Genomic DNA, 17019 nt, shown 5'->3' on the forward strand with positions numbered 1-17019 from the left:
GTAAAGCAGCAGATAGAGGCAGATGCAGTCTGAAGGTATTTCTACAGACACATTGAGGTGTTCAGGGCTCAGCTCACCATTTAACCCACTGCAGTTTCACTGGATATGGACTCTGGATTATGATTGGCTGAGACATGACTCGTTCACACCTGTGCAGAGCAGAGAAGGCCTGTAAAACACACCTTCATGTTGGCAATAAGACCAGACTTTAAAATCCACTTGTTTTGCATAGTTTTCGGCAGTTCTGCAAGAATCCATAAAAACAAGGAAACAGCTCAGCTCAAGGCAAAACAAGGCAAGTTTATAGCACAATTCAGACACAAGGTAACTCAAAGTCCTTTACAGGGGCATAAAAATTAAAAACAAGACAGGACAACAAAACAAGAACGAAGACATCAAGAAACAGAACATTAAAACAAGTTAAGAAATAGGAAGTTAAAATAGAAAAGGTTTAAAAGAGACAAGACTAGAAAATAAAAGTCAGAGTGCAGTTCAAAGCCTCGAAATTGCTTCAATTAAAGGCTGTGGCAAACAGAAACGACGTCAGCCTTGATTTAAAAGAGGTGAGAGTTGGAGCAGGCCTGCAGTTTTCCGGGAGTTTGTTCCAGATATGTGGCGCATAATAACTGAACGTTAAGTTTTGACTCTAGGGACTGAAAGCAGACCTGTACCTGATGACCTCAGAGGTCTGGATGGTTCATAACGTAGCAGCAGTCAGTGCTTTATAAACCAACAGCAGGATTGTGAAATCTGTTCTTTGACAGACAGGAGGCCAGTGTAAAGATCTAAGAACTGAAGTGATGTGATCTGCTTCTTTGGTTGGTACTCAAGCAGCAGCTCAAATCAGCTTCAGATCAAATCAATCACATTGCCTCAGTGGGCTTTACAATCTGCATAGTGAAAGACATCCTCTGTCCTTAGACCCTCGATTCAAGTGAGGAAAAACTTGCAACAAACGTTGCGTGTACAGAACAGAACAACAAAATCACAGTTAAATAAGGCACAAATGAAAACAGGAATAGTAAACACATTATATAATAATAATATAATAAGCTTTATTTATATAACACCTTTAAAAACAGAGTTTACAAAGTGTTTCAACAATCAAGCAAAAGCAGGAAACTCAGGAAGACAATATTACAGCATTAACACTCAACAGTCAAGCCAAACACAGGGAAGTACTAACTAAGGTGAGTTAAAACAAGAGGGCAGAACAGAAAATTACCATTGACCATTTAAATTTTGAGTTTTGACCCAGAAGAAAATCTGATAAATAAAAAAGCTGTTGGCTAAGAAACCTAACAAGCTTTAAAGGCTCAACAAAACAAATTCAGGAGCTACTTGACCCCCAACTCTTCTCACGTTCACACCAATCACAGCTTTCAATCGCAATTTAAGTTTGATCAAAAGCCAAAGAAAAGAGGTGAGTCTTGAGCTGACAGTAGAGGGGGCAGATCTGATGTGGTGGGGCAGTCCGATCCACGGACTGGGACCACAACAGAGAAAGCGTAGTCCACCTTGAGCTCCCAGAGGGACGACCAGAAGTGACTGGTCAGAGGACCTGAGCTACCTTGGTCGAGTATAGGGAGTTAAAAGGTCAGCACATTAAAAACAAACAGTAAAACTTGACTGAAAAACTTACAGGAATATTTATAATCAGTTTCACACACTCTCACTGTACAGGAGTATCACACTGACACCTGTGTTTGGTGCGTGTGTCTGTGTGAGTGTGTTGCATGTTACTGTGCTAACCACCAGATGGCGCAGCTGCTCTGTGTAATACCACATGTAAATACATCTGAGCTGCTTACCTCTGTTGGCCACCAAATAAAACAAAAAAAACATGATTAAGTATTTTTGTACTTTTATCTTTTTTTGTTTTGTTTGAATCTCAACTTGTATTTAAACGTGTCTTTATATAATTTAGGTTGATAACAGGGGCCAGCTGTTAACTTTAATAAGTAAACTTTTGTTTAGTGCAATGGACTTGTTTGTATACTTCATGATCAGTTTGATTTTAGGCTGTGATATTAAGATTTCAGATCTCAGATTTTTTTTATTTAATTGCTTTTGTTCAAAATGTCAGGTGTTAGATATCATTAATTTCTAATCGGAAATTACATTTAGCTTCTTTTTTGCCATATTATCCTACTACTGTTCTGTATATAGTGTGTTAGCGTATAGCAACGTGCTGATATTAGATCTGCTCCTCTGCTGTGGTGAGATACAAAGATTTAGACTTTTCCTGCTGTTGCTTCAAGTCTTGAGTTGAAAGCGTGTCAACAGTCACTTGATGTCGGTCTCAGGAATCACTGACGGGAAGGATATTGGGTTGATTGGCTGCACATCACTTCACACACATGAACAGACAGCAATGCACACACACACATGCTCGCTTATGGCATGGGACCTTGGACATCTGCCCCTGCACACACACACACACACACACACACACACACACACACACACACACACACACACACACACACACACACACACACACACACACACACCACACACACACAGACGCATGTTGACCCGCACACTGTTAATCTTTAAGACAAAACACACACTGTCCAGTGACCTGTTTTTACACCCCCCATCGTCACGTCACTCTCTGTCACGTCATCTGTCACGCAAACCTGTGGATGTTCTCAACACACACATTCATCAAGTCCTGCATCATCCTAATAACTGGTCTCGAGTCTGTTTGTGCTTCACAACATGTGATCATGTTCTTGAGTCACATAAATAAACTAAATGAAAATGAAATGTCCCCGAAAGAACTTCCCCCGCACCCCCCCAACACACACACAATTTCTGTGAGGTCACTGTATCTTAGTGTACTCATGCAAACACATTATTAAGACAATATGTTTACCTGTAAGGCAATATTATGATTATTTCATACATATAGTACATCCTTGGATTTATTGAGATAAAGGGTTTTTAACATGTAAAAATGATATATACTTGTTATTTGTATGTGTAAAGATATAAATTTATAACGTGTGAAACATATAATGTGTATATGTAGCCTACATATATAAACATATATGTGATTAATTTTCATATACATATATGTTATATGAATAAATAATTACAGTATATATGTGACGTATGTGCCATGTGATTTATTATCTTTGACCTCATCCAAGCAATCTATGAAAAGTGACTTTCACTGTTTACTCATGCTGTTGTTGTGTTGTTTTTACATTGGTGATGTAGAAAAATAGAGAAGGAATGGTAAAAAAAAAAAAGCATGATTTCAGTGTGACTCCGCTGATATCAAACAAAAAGACTCTCATAGGTTAAATTTCATGACATTCTTTATGGTTGACTTGTTTTTACATCATAATGTTTTGTGCACTGTACTATAGTCTGGTTCACTTACATTTTGTTTGCTGAATTTGAGGATTTTTTACCAATTAATCTTGAAATGTTTCATGGAATGAATGTGGTTAAGACAAGCTCAAGAGGTTTGCAAAGTAAAGTAAAGTATCATTTAAGAAAAAAAAAATCCAGTCTATAGATGTGGGCCCCTCATTTCCTGTCATATCTCTACTATCAATTCTCGAATGAAGGCTCCAGAAATATTGAAAAGACGTTCTGAATTGTTTGATATGGAAGAAATCCAGCCCAGTAGCTTTGAAATAAACTGAAATACAGGGACGATAATATAAATGTTTGTTTTTATAACATCAGCCAGTGTCACTGCTTCACTGCAAAACACATCTTTTTTGCAACACACTCCAAAAGACAGGAGCAACATGAAAGCACCAGGAAAGATGAACTGTTGACTCTTTTTGTTTTCTTTTCCTAATTGCTTTTCAGAAATAGCGTTGTGTACGTGTGTGGTTCAGGATTGGAAGAGAAGATTCTTCTTCTTTCAGTGTTTCAACAAGTTCAGCTTTCCTTTGTGGTGATGAAACAAACATGAAGCTCGAGAGCATCTTGGCCTTCTTGACTGTCAGTCAGTCAGTCTGTCTGTCTGTCTGTCTCTCTCTCTCTCTCTCTCTCTCTCTCTCTCTCTGTCTCTCTCTGTCTGTCTGTCTGTCTGTCTGTCTGTGTGTCTGTGTCTCTCCCCCCTTGTCTCATACACACTTGCTGCCTGGCCTCAGCCCTACTTTCTTTCATGAGGCTGATGTTTCCATTACAGAAATAAAAGCATGACGGCTAATCCAGTTATATGTTCCCTGGACGACACACACACCCACATGTACACATTTACACATATGCACACACACACACACACACACACACACACACACACTCAATTCACATCCTGGTTGCACACACACATACACACACACACACACACACACACACACACACACACACACACACACACACACACACAGACATACACACACACAAACCTGCTGAAACACAAGAAAGCATGTACAAAGAAACACACATGTTGCAAGTGGACAAACACAGATGCACATACAGACACACAAAGGCATTGATAAACACACACACACACACACGCACGCACGCACACACACACACACACACACACACACACACACACACACACACACACACACACACACACACACACACACACACATACGCACACAGGGGGCATGTGATTGAAGCAAGACCCCCTGTTGTGAAAAAGTCAAACAGAGCTTTCTGGAGCTCTGAAAATAAATACCAAACATTGGTAATCCACGCACACACACACACACACACACACACACACACACACACACACACACACACACACACACACACTGATAATCTCCTGAGACAATTTGCCACAGAGCTGCACATGCTTCCTATGGAGTGTACAGATAGGGAGGAATGAGGGAGAAGAAAGAAGGATATAAGATCTTCTCCTCCACCTCACTTCTCTCTCTTTTTAATTCATAAAGGACATTATTTTCAGTTTGTTTAGTCATTTAGATGCAGGATTTAAAGGAAGGAGGTGGAATAGAGGTCACCGTGGGGATGGATTCAATCCCCATCCTGACACACTGAGCAGCAGAGTTTAGTTTTTTTTTTTCTCAGTATTAACTTTTGACTTTTGAAATTATGACTTTTAGTACCAGATATGTGTAAAGCTCCAAAAACATTAAATCCTACAATTCCCATAATGCAACCCACATGACTCTGGACTGCCTGTCTTTATAAACTCCACATATCAGCTTGCAGCACAGGCTTTCTAAGATTTGTAGCCTCAAAGTCAAAGCTGAGATTATATATGCGATGTCACTTGAGTGTTTCTCTCAGACTTGACAAATCTCCTTCAGAGCCGGAGAAGACATTATACTGACATAAAAAGAGCTCCTCTTGATGAATAAATTGACTTTGACACTTAAATTACTGTTCCTTAGATATATAAAAACCTAAATATTAGAAAATATTACAAAAATGGGTTTAAAGTAAAAAATTACTTCTTTAAACTGAGAAAGTTTTCTTCAATTAATAAGTTACTTAACCTCTTGTTATGCAATATGCTGGCTCTGCATTTTATCAACCTTCTGGTGAGTTTGTTTTTGCCAGCCACTGCTTCCAAGATCAATAATAATCTTTCAGTCTCAGCTTTTATGCCAACATGCATGGACAAGAGGTCCTTAAAATGCTCCGAGGTGTGAAAATTTAACCAGACAACTGCAGCCATACATCCACTGATGAAGGCAGAGGTAACTAATTATCAACATTAATGCTGCAGTAATAGTAATCCAAAAATACCATATCACCCATACTGTTTATGCTTGACTTTTTTCATCAAGATCCATGTATTATTCCCATGAGAAATTAACAAAAAGGTAGAACCCCCCCCCCCCCCCCCCCGAAAAAAACGCCATATCTAGCAATGTTAAAGAAAGTGAGAGAAAAATTCCTGGGTCTGGCCTTTTATCTGGATCCACACCAAAAGTTAAAGGGGTCTATTCTGGGCTGTGACCCTTCCTCCATCCAAGTTTCGTGAAAATCCATTCAGTGTTTTTTTGTGTAATCCTGCTGACAAACCAACAAACCAACCAACCAACCAACCAACCAACCAACAAACCGACACTGCCAAAAATATAGCTTCCTTGGCGAGGTATTGATGTTAATTATGTGATTACAATCTCTTCAGAAGTTATTCGTACCAATTCTTCCTGCAACCAAATACCATCCGTTTCATGAATTATGTGTGATTTGCTGTTGTATAGCAACATCTTCCCGTCTATATATTCCCAAGGTTGTGTTACCTGTGATGCCCTACAGCAGCCATGTTTAAGGACATGCACTCAAACATTTAGATCCCACAGGACAGCAGTTTTCAACTTGCCCGGTCATTTTCAGGACACTGACAATTAAGTGGTGTAACTACCCTTTAATTAGATATAGGAAGAAATAGTGTCCTCATTAAGGACGTAATTAACTCAATCAATGAACGCTAAAGAGCACCGAAATACCAATTAGGCTTCAAATATATGTACAGTACCTGAACGCATCATGTGTGTTTGTGTGTGTGTGTGTGTGTGTGTGTGTGTGTGTGTGTGTGTGTGTGTGTGTGTGAGACAGAGAGTGTGAGAGAGAGCTTTGTTTTTATTATCTTGTGGTTGGGCATGTGAGGGTTAATACAGTAAATTAATAAATGTATGGAGGAGAGAGAGAGAGAGCGCCATAGGTAGTATAATTATCTGGAGTGACCTGAGTGTCCATGCATGTAGGACATCCCTGCTCTCTAACTCTCTTTCACCATCTCTCTCTCTCTGGGTCTCACTGTTTCACCATCTCTCCAGCTCCCTTCATCTTCACTGGATAAGAAACACCTCAATAGCCTTTACCATCTCTTGTCTGATTCTTCTTTTGAGTCTTCTTTAGCAAACTATATGATATCCATGTGAAAATGTACTGTTTCTGCTCATTGTTTATCTGTCCCAGCCACGATTTTACTGATTTAGTTCACTCTCACCACTCTCATAGTGTCGCCTTTTCGAAAAAGTGATAAAAACCCACTGTAGTGTACCCGCTCAGCACCAAACATCAGAAAGACATAGTTAGCAACTAGCTGGTGAACATAGTGGAGCATTTAGCAGCTAAACAGCCAGATATTTCCTGTGTTTCAGGAGTTGGTGGAGACCAAAAACAAAGTGAAAAGAGAGTGAATATTGGATTTACATTCACACAAAAGAATGACAATGTTGCTCCAAAACTGCTGGATGTTGTCCTTACCAGCTTAAAGGAACAGTTCACACAAATATGAAAATTCAGTCATTATCTATTCACCCTCATGCTGATGGAAAGTCGGGTGAAGTTTAGTGGTCATGAGTGTAAATAACGGCAAATCAATTTGACTTTTTGGTTGTGTCCATCTACAGTTGTTAAGGGGAGAATGCTGCAACGCTGTTTTTGCTGTGAAGCTCCAGAAATGTTTTGCGGACAACAAAACGTCCCACCTGCGTGGGGGTGAGTAGCTAATGACTGACTTTTGTATCATCTCCGTCCCATTTGTGCTGCTGCATTATTTGTCTTGCAGTCCCCCTTCCTGTTGAAGATATTATTAATCATACAGTAATCGCTCACATTAAATAAGCTCTAACATGTGTGTTTCAATCCCTGGATAAGGGGATAAGGTGAGTAACTTTGTACAGTTGGAGCCTGATTAGCATAATACATGTAGTTTGTGCAAATCTATGTACATGTGTTGAGGGTTTTATTTTATGGAAGCTCTTCTCATTCTGGGTTTTTTATAGATCCTCTGAGTGAATGCTCCAGTTCATGTTATTAGTTGTGTGCGCAGAGATGATTTTGTAAATATTGTTTTTTTTTCCGAGAAGCCTCCAAGAGCCACACATGTTGGTCGTATGTTAATGATTTATTGTAATCTTTCAACCTTGCAGATGGACAGAATACTGATTGAGAGAGAATAAAAAGAGGTGGAGGAAGGGAGGGAGGAGAACGACATAATGATGGAGAGAGGGAGAGAGAGAGAGAGAGAGAGAGAGAGGGAATTAAAAAAATCAGTACTTAAAAATAATAACCATGTCATGGCCTGATTGGTTTGGTTTTCCCATATTTAACTCAGTGGACTGGGAAATGAGAGGAAGAGGAATGGTGGCAGACTGAAAGAAAAAAATGAAACAAAAGACAGTGAATGAATTGAGTGAAAGAGAGGGACAGAAAATGAAGTGAAGGGGGGATGGGGAGAAAAATCAGATAGAAAGGAAGAGAAAGGGAATGTGGATAGTTCAACATTACATAAAATTACACATTTTTGCTTTTAGACTCCTGTTCATGTCTGGATTAATCAAACGAGATGCAGTTCACAGTGTTAACCAGACAGCAGAAAGCAACATTATGTTACTATTTTACCTTACAGTGTCTTGTAATAGGGTGAATGATGTCTGTCTCAGCCACTTCGTCCTCCTATCACTTGTTTCTGCACTATGTAACTTCAGTGAGAGGGTAAGATCACAGCGTTACGTACATGTTTACTTCAACATACAAGTTTTCAACACATAACATTGTTATGATGTAATGAGTTTTGTTTGTAGTTAGCACCTACATTACGTCTGACAAACAGTTACAGACCTGGGATTTGTATTTACGACAGTGGTGTTGCACTCAGAAACCGTGAATGGGCGCCAAATCGTACAAAATGTCAACTTTTACATAATGTTGCTTTAACATGTAACTAAATTAGTAAAACTCCTGTTCAGCTTGTAGTAAACATCTATGCAGGCTGAGGTGTGAGCACTGCAGAGGCACAAAGACAAACCCACCGTCTGAGCCGACACCAGAAAGAAATAAAAGCTGTGGTTTGCCTCATTACGCCAGCCTTTAGCTCGGCCTCAGACAAGAAGTAATGAGCAGCAGGACAGCCAGTCATTAGCCTAAATAGCCTCAATGGCAAAGGAAAGTCACGTTGCTTTCCAATGGCGATGCTTAAACCTCTGTGAGAAAATGTTGAGCTCCCTCTGGGAGAAATGATTCACAATTATACTTCAAACTCCTCTGAATTAAACATGACACCGGGCACATTCCCAAATAAAATGATTCTCTTCAATTGATTGTTATTGCCCTGTAGATCGGTAAAGACACAAATTTTACGGTTTTATTGTGCTAAACTTTGTTACAGGTCATAATTTAATCATATCTATTATTCACACTGAAATGATCCCTTTTCATCTCAGCACTGAGGCTAAAACTGATTCAAGGTCCATAAAGAAAATATTTGGAAGACTCTGTAACATGAACTTTGATTTCATGCTTCTGGTGTGTGTGTATATATGGATGTGTGTGTGCGTCTTTGAACTCTGATTTCACGCTTCCAGCCCGCTCTGAAGCTTACAATGATCTGCAGAGAGAGAGAGAGAGAGCAGGAAGAAAGAAGACTTAATATGAATTTAGGATTATAAAACTCATAATACCCTGAGGAGAGTTTCAGTCCTGATTGAATGTTTATTGACATAAAACCTGTGTCACTGCTGACAGCGTTGGGAGGTTGAGACACTTTACAGAGTGAAAATGTTATAATAAAAAACTGCTCTCCGGGCAGTTTTCATTGTTGACACAGCATGAGAATATTTGTTTTAAAGGGATTTAAAATTTTGACACTCAAGGTTCTGTGAATTCAGGGATCTGACTTGTCTTGAAAGACATTTCAGGTCCACAGTAACCTGCCATTGATCGAGGTTTAGTCTGATTTCATCGGCACAGGCTTTTTTGGCCTTTATTAGCGGCAACCTCTGGGGCTGAAAAATAAAGCCAGTATGGAAGTACCATGAACTGTAGTTCCTTGATTTGCCACTTGAGGCTGGCTCCAAAATCCAGTCAATCCCCATATGCCATTTTTCCACTAGCATTTTTGCCCGCGCCTAGTCAAACTGAGCCGCGCTGATTTGCTTTTCCATCACCAGTTTTACTGCGCCGGGCTGCAGTGACGTCTCACGACAGCAGCCGACCAGGAACAAGCACCCGTCTCCCCCTAAAATCGATACTTGTTTGTAACTGAATTAGCAGAGCGACTTTGTTAAAAGTGATTCTTCGATAGTACTGCGGGGAGCGGGACAAGCGCGTCATTGGTTTAAGACACACCTTCAAGCTGGTAGCCCAGTTGTGGTGAAAACGCAAAACCCCACGCCTGGCTGCCGCACTGAGTCAAACTGAGTAGAGCCAGGCCGGCAGATGTAATGGGAAAACGGCCATAGACCCCCATGTTAAAATGGCCAAATTATAAATGTTCACAGTGTGGTAGTATGAACGGTTTTGATCTCTTTCCCTAACAATCCCAGAAGACCCCCATGTTAAAATTTGACCATTTGTTTCTATTGAAGACACAGAAAACGTTATAAAACAGCTGGTCACTGTAGCTCATAGCAATCATTAACCAATCAGAAGGAAATGGCACTTTTTCAACCGCTGATTAATACACATTTGATGCTCTAATGAGTATTTACAGAAGCAGAAGTCTTTTTTTATAGACTTAATTTACTGTCTATTTTTGTTTCTTTCTACTGGAGGTACCTCTCTCAGTAGAAATGTGATGACTCCCAAATCCTTGGATATCACACATGTCTGACTTTTAGGGTGAATCCTGCAGCAATAACAGTTTATTTGCTTACAGCATGGCTTTACAGTTCAGGCAGAGTGAATAAGTTATGAGCTGGAGCACGATGAAACATCTGCATCAATATGTTTCCAACCTCCCAAACATGAGACATATATTTACAACTGATATGTGATCCATTTTTAACAGTTTTGAACTTTTATTGTCTTTTCTTTCAGTTTGTCTTGATTCCTTGTGTCCCCCCGTCATTACCAAATCTCGGGTTAAACAGCTGTCTAACACAACACTGTGTTTATCTACAAGCTGAATTACCGTAATTGGGTAATATGTAATCAGTAACTCCCCTCTCTGACCTCACTTTCCCTCTGATAACCGCTGTGTCATCTATTCATGTATGAATCAAATAAAGGACAAATTACACAATACTGAATACAACAAATGTACATTTCTTTTCAGAAAAAAAGATGAAAACAATCCTAGATAAATCTATGAATTCTGTGCCTGTGTTAAAAAGATAATCGAATCATCCATAGACATCCAGACATAGACTCTGAACCCAAACAAACGGGTTGTTTACTTTTTGGTGGTTTTGTTGATATTGCTGTTGCTGCTGTTACAAAAAGTCTCTTCTTCCTGAGCTGAAAGTCATTTTCTTCACATTCACAGGTGAGTGTTGGATGACCGAACAATCTGGAGTGAACATGTTCATTTCATAGATATCTTGATATCAGTTATGTTGCCATTTATCTAATTTTTAAGTAATATTTTGTTCATTATTGGAAGGAAATTCCTTCAAATGAACCATCTCAGTAATTCTTTTTATTTTAGTTTGACGAAGCAAGAGTAATTTCTAACTCTTGACACTTACTTCCACAGAATAAATTCCCTGCTTTTTTATCTAGCTGTGACAATATTGTGATTATTTCTGTTTTCTTGTTTTCAGATTGACACTGTCTTCAGTCATGATGAGGGGCTCCGTGGTGTTTTGCCTGGCTGTCAGCTTTGCCATGTTTGGATTTGGTAAGAAAAAAGGGTTGAAGGAAAAATAAGTATCACTTTCATTAATTCTCGCACCTTTTTTTTAATGCTCCTGAAAAGTGCAGCCAAGTCAGAGAGATGATGTGTCTCACAAAGAGGAACATTTTGGCAGATCAGTGTGTGCAGTTTGCATCTTCTGCTGTTGTGTCACTTGTTTCTGTTCACACAGAATCATTCATTATCTTTTTTAATGTTTTGGGACTGGCAGCTTGTTCCGTGCACACTGTTGACAAATTGTTTTGGTACAGTTTATTGACAATACAAATATTTTTATAAAATAAAACATATTTGGGATATTTATGTCAATGGTGATTGATGTTAACCAAAAAATACATAAAAAAAGTTTGCTACTTAACAACTTTATTTAAAATTTCAGCACAGCGAAACAAATGTTTTTTGGCTATGCCTTCTTTGGTGTGCTATAGCTTCAGGGTTGAATCCATCTAATCTTTCACTTCACAACATTAAAACCACAATTTAATTAGCAAAAGCGGAAAAAAAAGAAGATATTTTTCATTAGTTTATTTTCATTCTCATCTAACTTTCACCAAGAAAGCGCATAGATACATATTTCTCAAAATGTCTAACTATTCCTTTAAATGTAGAAAGATTTGACTCCTTTCTAATTAAAGCTTTCTCTCAAAGATCTCTGAGAGTAGCAGTGAAATGAGGAAACTAATGATGACTGATTGTAGCCCTTCAGACAGAAGTGAAAACCTGAATCAATGAACTCCGTCTTGTTCCTTTAGGCTTCTCTCTGCAGTGTTACTCCTGCCCTGATGGCTCCTCAGAAAAGTGTGGAGTCCAGCTTGAGTGTAACCAGGGTGACGACAGCTGCCTCAAACTCAAAAGTGGTGGTAAGCATTGTGAAGGATACAATTATAAGAAGTAAAAAAAGTGTTTCATCATAAAAGGACTTTTTCTGTCTGGTTGAGTGGGAACAAGAGGCTCAAGTCATCTCATGATATCACGTTGAGTAATGTTGCTAAACCATTATGTTTTTGGGTAATAAAAAATGAGCCTCCATCAGTGATTTAATGGACAGTTTACATTTTTTCTTATGGTCCTGTCCTAGACACATTATATTCGGAGGAAAAAGCTTCTGAAAAAGTATTTTTTTTGGTCTTTCTTTAAACTGGCTGACATGCCTTTCCTGTTCTTGTCACTGAAATGTACAGAACGGGAATACAGGGACTTATAATAAATGTAATAGTAATGCTCACTAGACTTAAGCTGTGTCTCTCACCATGTCCCCCCTTAGACACAACCTACACCACCTGTATGAGGTACGCAGACTGCAACTTTATGACTCTGGCCTCCAGATTTACCGTCCCTGAGTTCACTTTTTCCTGCTGTCAGTCAAAACTCTGTAATGGACCTGAGAAAAGTGGGTTTCAGAAATTTTTGGATTTTTTTGGATGAGAGAAAAAAAACAGTCTTATGTTCAGAAATGCTGATTATTCCATGTAACCACTGCTGAACATTGTTAACGAAACAATAAAGTCTTGGTAAAAATATGTGCACTCAACCTGCTGTGTCCATGAAACAGATCCTGTACAGATGTGTCATAATGCTGTTTGTAGCTCAGCGAGGTGTAACACACACCATGTCCACTCTGCCATGTATGATGGCTGGATCCATACCTATGATTTAAAGCTCTCAGTAAGAGCCAAGAAACCTGAGACAACAGCCTAAAAACAGTCTGAGGAAATACATCAAAGTTTAAGAATGTCTGCTGCTGCCCTTGAATAATAATTAATATTGCATCCAGTTTCTAAACAAGGTGCAGTATGTGTGTGTTTGTTTGTGCGTGTGTGCGCTGTTCGGCCTGTTTCTGCAGCAGTGAGTAGGTGCAATTTCTTAATTTGTTGACTTTAATTAAAAGAAGGACAACATCTGTTACCTGAAACAATGTGTGTGTGTGTGTGTGTGTGTGTGTGTGTTATTTGCTGTTCTCACAAGTCTCAAAATCTCAAGACAAGATTGAACGCGGACATTTATTCTGAGTTAAAAAGAAATATTTTTAAGTTAGAAAGTAAACATTTCTGGGGAATCATTATACATCAAAGTGCGTCAAATGATGCTATTCTATGCAATATATATATATGTGTGTGAAAGAGTGTGTGTATGTGTTTGTGGGAGTCTATGTGTGTGCACCTGCACGTTACAACCCTGTCCAGGTGGCGAGATAATTAAAAACATTTCTCACACTTGATTTTACATTGAAATCTCAACACAAACATCTGGCCGAGCAAGGGAAGAAAAGACCAGGTGTGTGTGTGTGTGTGTGTGTGTGTGTGTGTGAATGACTGAGAAAGAGAGACTATAATAGGCTGTTTTGGGTGGTATCTTTTGGTTATGTAACAAATATAACTAAACAAGATTTAAAAAGTACGTAGGAATAGAATACAATAAAATAGGACATACGTCATACTTCAGCAATAAACAGTTAACAATTTGATGGTTATTTCAACTCCATAGCCTGAATAAATGTTAGCTAAGTAAGTTTCTGCAAAACCATCAATTGGTTAAAACTGAGCGTTTCTTTATGTTGCAACTTTACGTCCGTTTAGGTTAAATTCTCTATTTCGCTGCGCTTATGCTCTGGTTAGGTTTGGGCACAAAAAACACTTGGTTAGGGTTACTAAACATCATGGTTTGGCTTAAAATATCTGTTTTGGTCGGCACGATCAGAGATGGAGATAGTCCGACTTTCCATGAGGAATAGTCGTTTTTGATCGCCACAAAAACGGCTGGAAATATCCCCAGGCCTCCTTTAAAAAGACCCTGTTTTGTCACTATAAAAATGGCTGGATATGTCCAAAGGTCTCCTTAAAAAACACCTGGTCTTGACAAAAACAGCTGGAAATGTCACCAGTTGTCTCGTTACCTTGAAATAATAAATAATTGTAGGATATAATGTGAACATGATATGCCACGTTTGGTACAAATGTCAACCTTGGTCGTATCTGTGGTTTGCAGAAACATTAACTGCTAACATTATATCCTGGTGATTGGGCTGCACAGGTGTCTGTGTTTAAATCCCTCTCAAGATGGAAGAATATATTTCAGAAGCAATGAGGGGAAAAAACAGGAAACTGATGTCTCAGCCTGTCTGATCAGCCTGTAAGACTTAAGGGGAGGGAAGCTTCTTGCTTTAAAGTCGAGTGCATTTCACAGACAAACGAGAAGCGTGACACAGAAAGGAAAAAAACAACAGCCGACACCTTGTAAAGCCTTTGTTCAAGTACTGAAATATATACACAGTACAAAGCTGGATGTGAAGCCTGAAGCAGCACATGTGAGTGTTTTAACTGAGAGCCATAAACAACAACCATAATCAGACAGAGTATCAGCTGCTTTTTGAAAGGTAGAAGCCTGTTTTTAATTAACAGCAGATGTTTTTTGGGTGGTTTAAAAACAAGAAGATGCCTCAGCGAATAATTGAAGTTTAACATTTTTGAGAAGCGTTCACGTCAGACCGTGTGAGGCCTCAGGAGCTTTCTGTTTCTCCCCACAACTCTGCCTTCCTCCTCCTATTCTCTGACTGCTTTTGGATTTGAACATAGTTAGTTAGACATAAGGCTGTTTTTATTACAAATCAAAGACTACCAGTTTTCAGTATCATGAGATTTAGTGTTTTGTCTGTTGCCATGTGCACTGGCTCGAGAAAAAGAAATGTCAGTGCTCCCACTGCTGACTGTTTCTGTGATTAATGCAACCAATTAAAGTTGATTTTATGGCAGCACTTCCTCTAAAAACTGTTAAGAATTTTGTTATGTATGTGCTTAATTATTTCATACACTATCTAGTGTTTTGTGTGTGTTCCTTATCAAGGTACGCCATGTTGAATATTGAGCTGTACAGTTGTAGTCGCTGTTTCCACCTGCATCAAATGTCTACTCTGATCCGGAGCCGTTAACCAACAGAAGTAGACCTCAGAGATTACTTGCAATCCATGAATGTGACCTCCACTGTTGGGTGTTTATGATCTGTAATGTTGACTGCCGACTGGAGCTGGAAGGGAAATGTTTCTTCACTGCATTACAGAGAGGAGATGGGAAAAGAAGTGAGAGAACCGGATTCTCTGGTGAGTGCTGAGTTTAGTAAGAGGTTGACCTGAATTCAAACACACAAGTTTACGGGTTATGTAAAGTAATCTTGCTATATGGTGGCAATAAAATCACAATGACTCAAAACGCTTGTAACAGCTCGCTGGTGGTGAACACACTGAAGAAATGTATTCTGTACTTCCCGATCACAGAAGTAGCGACAGGCGACTCATTAAACGCACCGTTACCTTGAGTACACTTGCCAATTTCTCTGGGTTTTAACATAACAACAAAAATATGCAACAAAGGTCTATATACTTTTTATATCTTTAACATCTCATGTCAGATCTATATTGTTACTTTTATTGTTGTTTGTTGTCGCATGTATCGTGATAAAAAGGGATTGTTGTGTTTTATTCTCAGTTTCAGTCTCCTACCCACTCCTTTCTTAAATCTGCTACTACTGCGACTACACAGTGTTGCTGCCTGGTGTTAACAGGCTGTAAAACTGTGACTGGTAATAAAAGACGAGCAGCAAAGCTACAGGTTCACTACCTGTACAGATAATGAGCTTTACTGTTCCTCTAAAAAGTCTCGTACAACTGGTTTGTAACTGTGTCATCCTGGTAATCGAGGCAGCAACTGGTTTTATTTTCTCTCCCTGTTGCTGTTGCGTGGAAACCAGACCTGTGGAGGATTTTTGTATAATTTTCTGTATTTTTTATATATATATATAATCTCCTCTAATCCTGGACCAATTAGTTTCAGACCAGGACAGACAAGAGGAACGTCTCCCTCTCCCTCTCCCTCTCCCTCTCCCTCTCCCTCTCTTCTTCCCTTGATGATTTTCTTTTTGTCTTCCTTCGTCGTCTCTCCAAATCTCTCTCTCTCCCTCTCTCTCTGTCTGTCCGTCTAAATCTGTTTCTCCGGCTTGATTTTGTGCATCAGCGGCTGCACATATAGAAACTCGTACACCAGATCATCCAACATTAATTTTGTTTCCTATTAATCCAATTAGTTCGAAAAAATTGTTGATTTCCCTTCATCCCTTCTCTCCTCATGTCCTCTTTTTAGTCCCTCTCTGGAAAAGCCCACTACGACATCTTCTTCTTCTTCTACCACTAATATTTTTGTAATACTGGGAAAAACTACAGCAATTAAAGTGTGTACATAGTTTTTACCCTCACCAACAGATCGAGTTGTGGGAATTTTTTAAAAACAAATTCTTTCTATCCATTCATTCGTCTCTCTGCTCTCTTGCTTTCTCGCTCTCTTGGGGGCCTTCAGGCATGTGTGTGTCTCAGAGATCCCATGGGGTGAGTGTCTCCTGGGTATCTGTGACATGCGCTCACTGGGAGTGCGCAACACACACACACACACACACACACACACACACACACACACACACACACACACACA

At 39.3% G+C, this 17019-nt stretch overlaps 1 protein-coding gene across 2 annotated transcripts; it reads left to right on the plus strand.

The window, feature by feature from the left end:
• The first annotated feature begins 11157 nt into the window (after positions 1–11157).
• LOC141010375 (CD59 glycoprotein-like) lies at positions 11158–13065 on the plus strand. Of its 2 annotated transcripts, none has more exons than XM_073483304.1 (4): positions 11158–11176; positions 11454–11530; positions 12298–12405; positions 12810–13065. In XM_073483304.1, the coding sequence occupies exons 2-4, from the start codon at positions 11473–11475 to the stop codon at positions 12968–12970; spliced, it is 327 nt and encodes a 108-aa protein (XP_073339405.1). In that variant the 5' UTR covers positions 11158–11176; positions 11454–11472; the 3' UTR covers positions 12971–13065. The 2 variants fall into 2 exon arrangements, with proteins under 2 accessions (XP_073339405.1, XP_073339406.1); XM_073483305.1 differs by having other exon boundaries at positions 11169–11240.
• Positions 13066–17019: the final 3954 nt, after the last annotated feature.

Source organism: Pagrus major, chromosome 16 (genome assembly GCF_040436345.1).
Source record: "Pagrus major chromosome 16, Pma_NU_1.0".
Lineage (NCBI taxonomy): Eukaryota > Metazoa > Chordata > Actinopteri > Spariformes > Sparidae > Pagrus > Pagrus major.

Coding starts and splice junctions, on each gene's coding strand:
- LOC141010375 (XM_073483304.1), top strand. CDS start 11,473: ATGATGAGGGGCTCCGTGGTGTTTTGCCTGGCTGTCAGCTTTGCCATG. Junction 11,531..12,297: donor CTTTGCCATGTTTGGATTTG/GTAAGAAAAAAG, acceptor TTGTTCCTTTAG/GCTTCTCTCTGCAGTGTTAC. Junction 12,406..12,809: donor CCTCAAACTCAAAAGTGGTG/GTAAGCATTGTG, acceptor GTCCCCCCTTAG/ACACAACCTACACCACCTGT.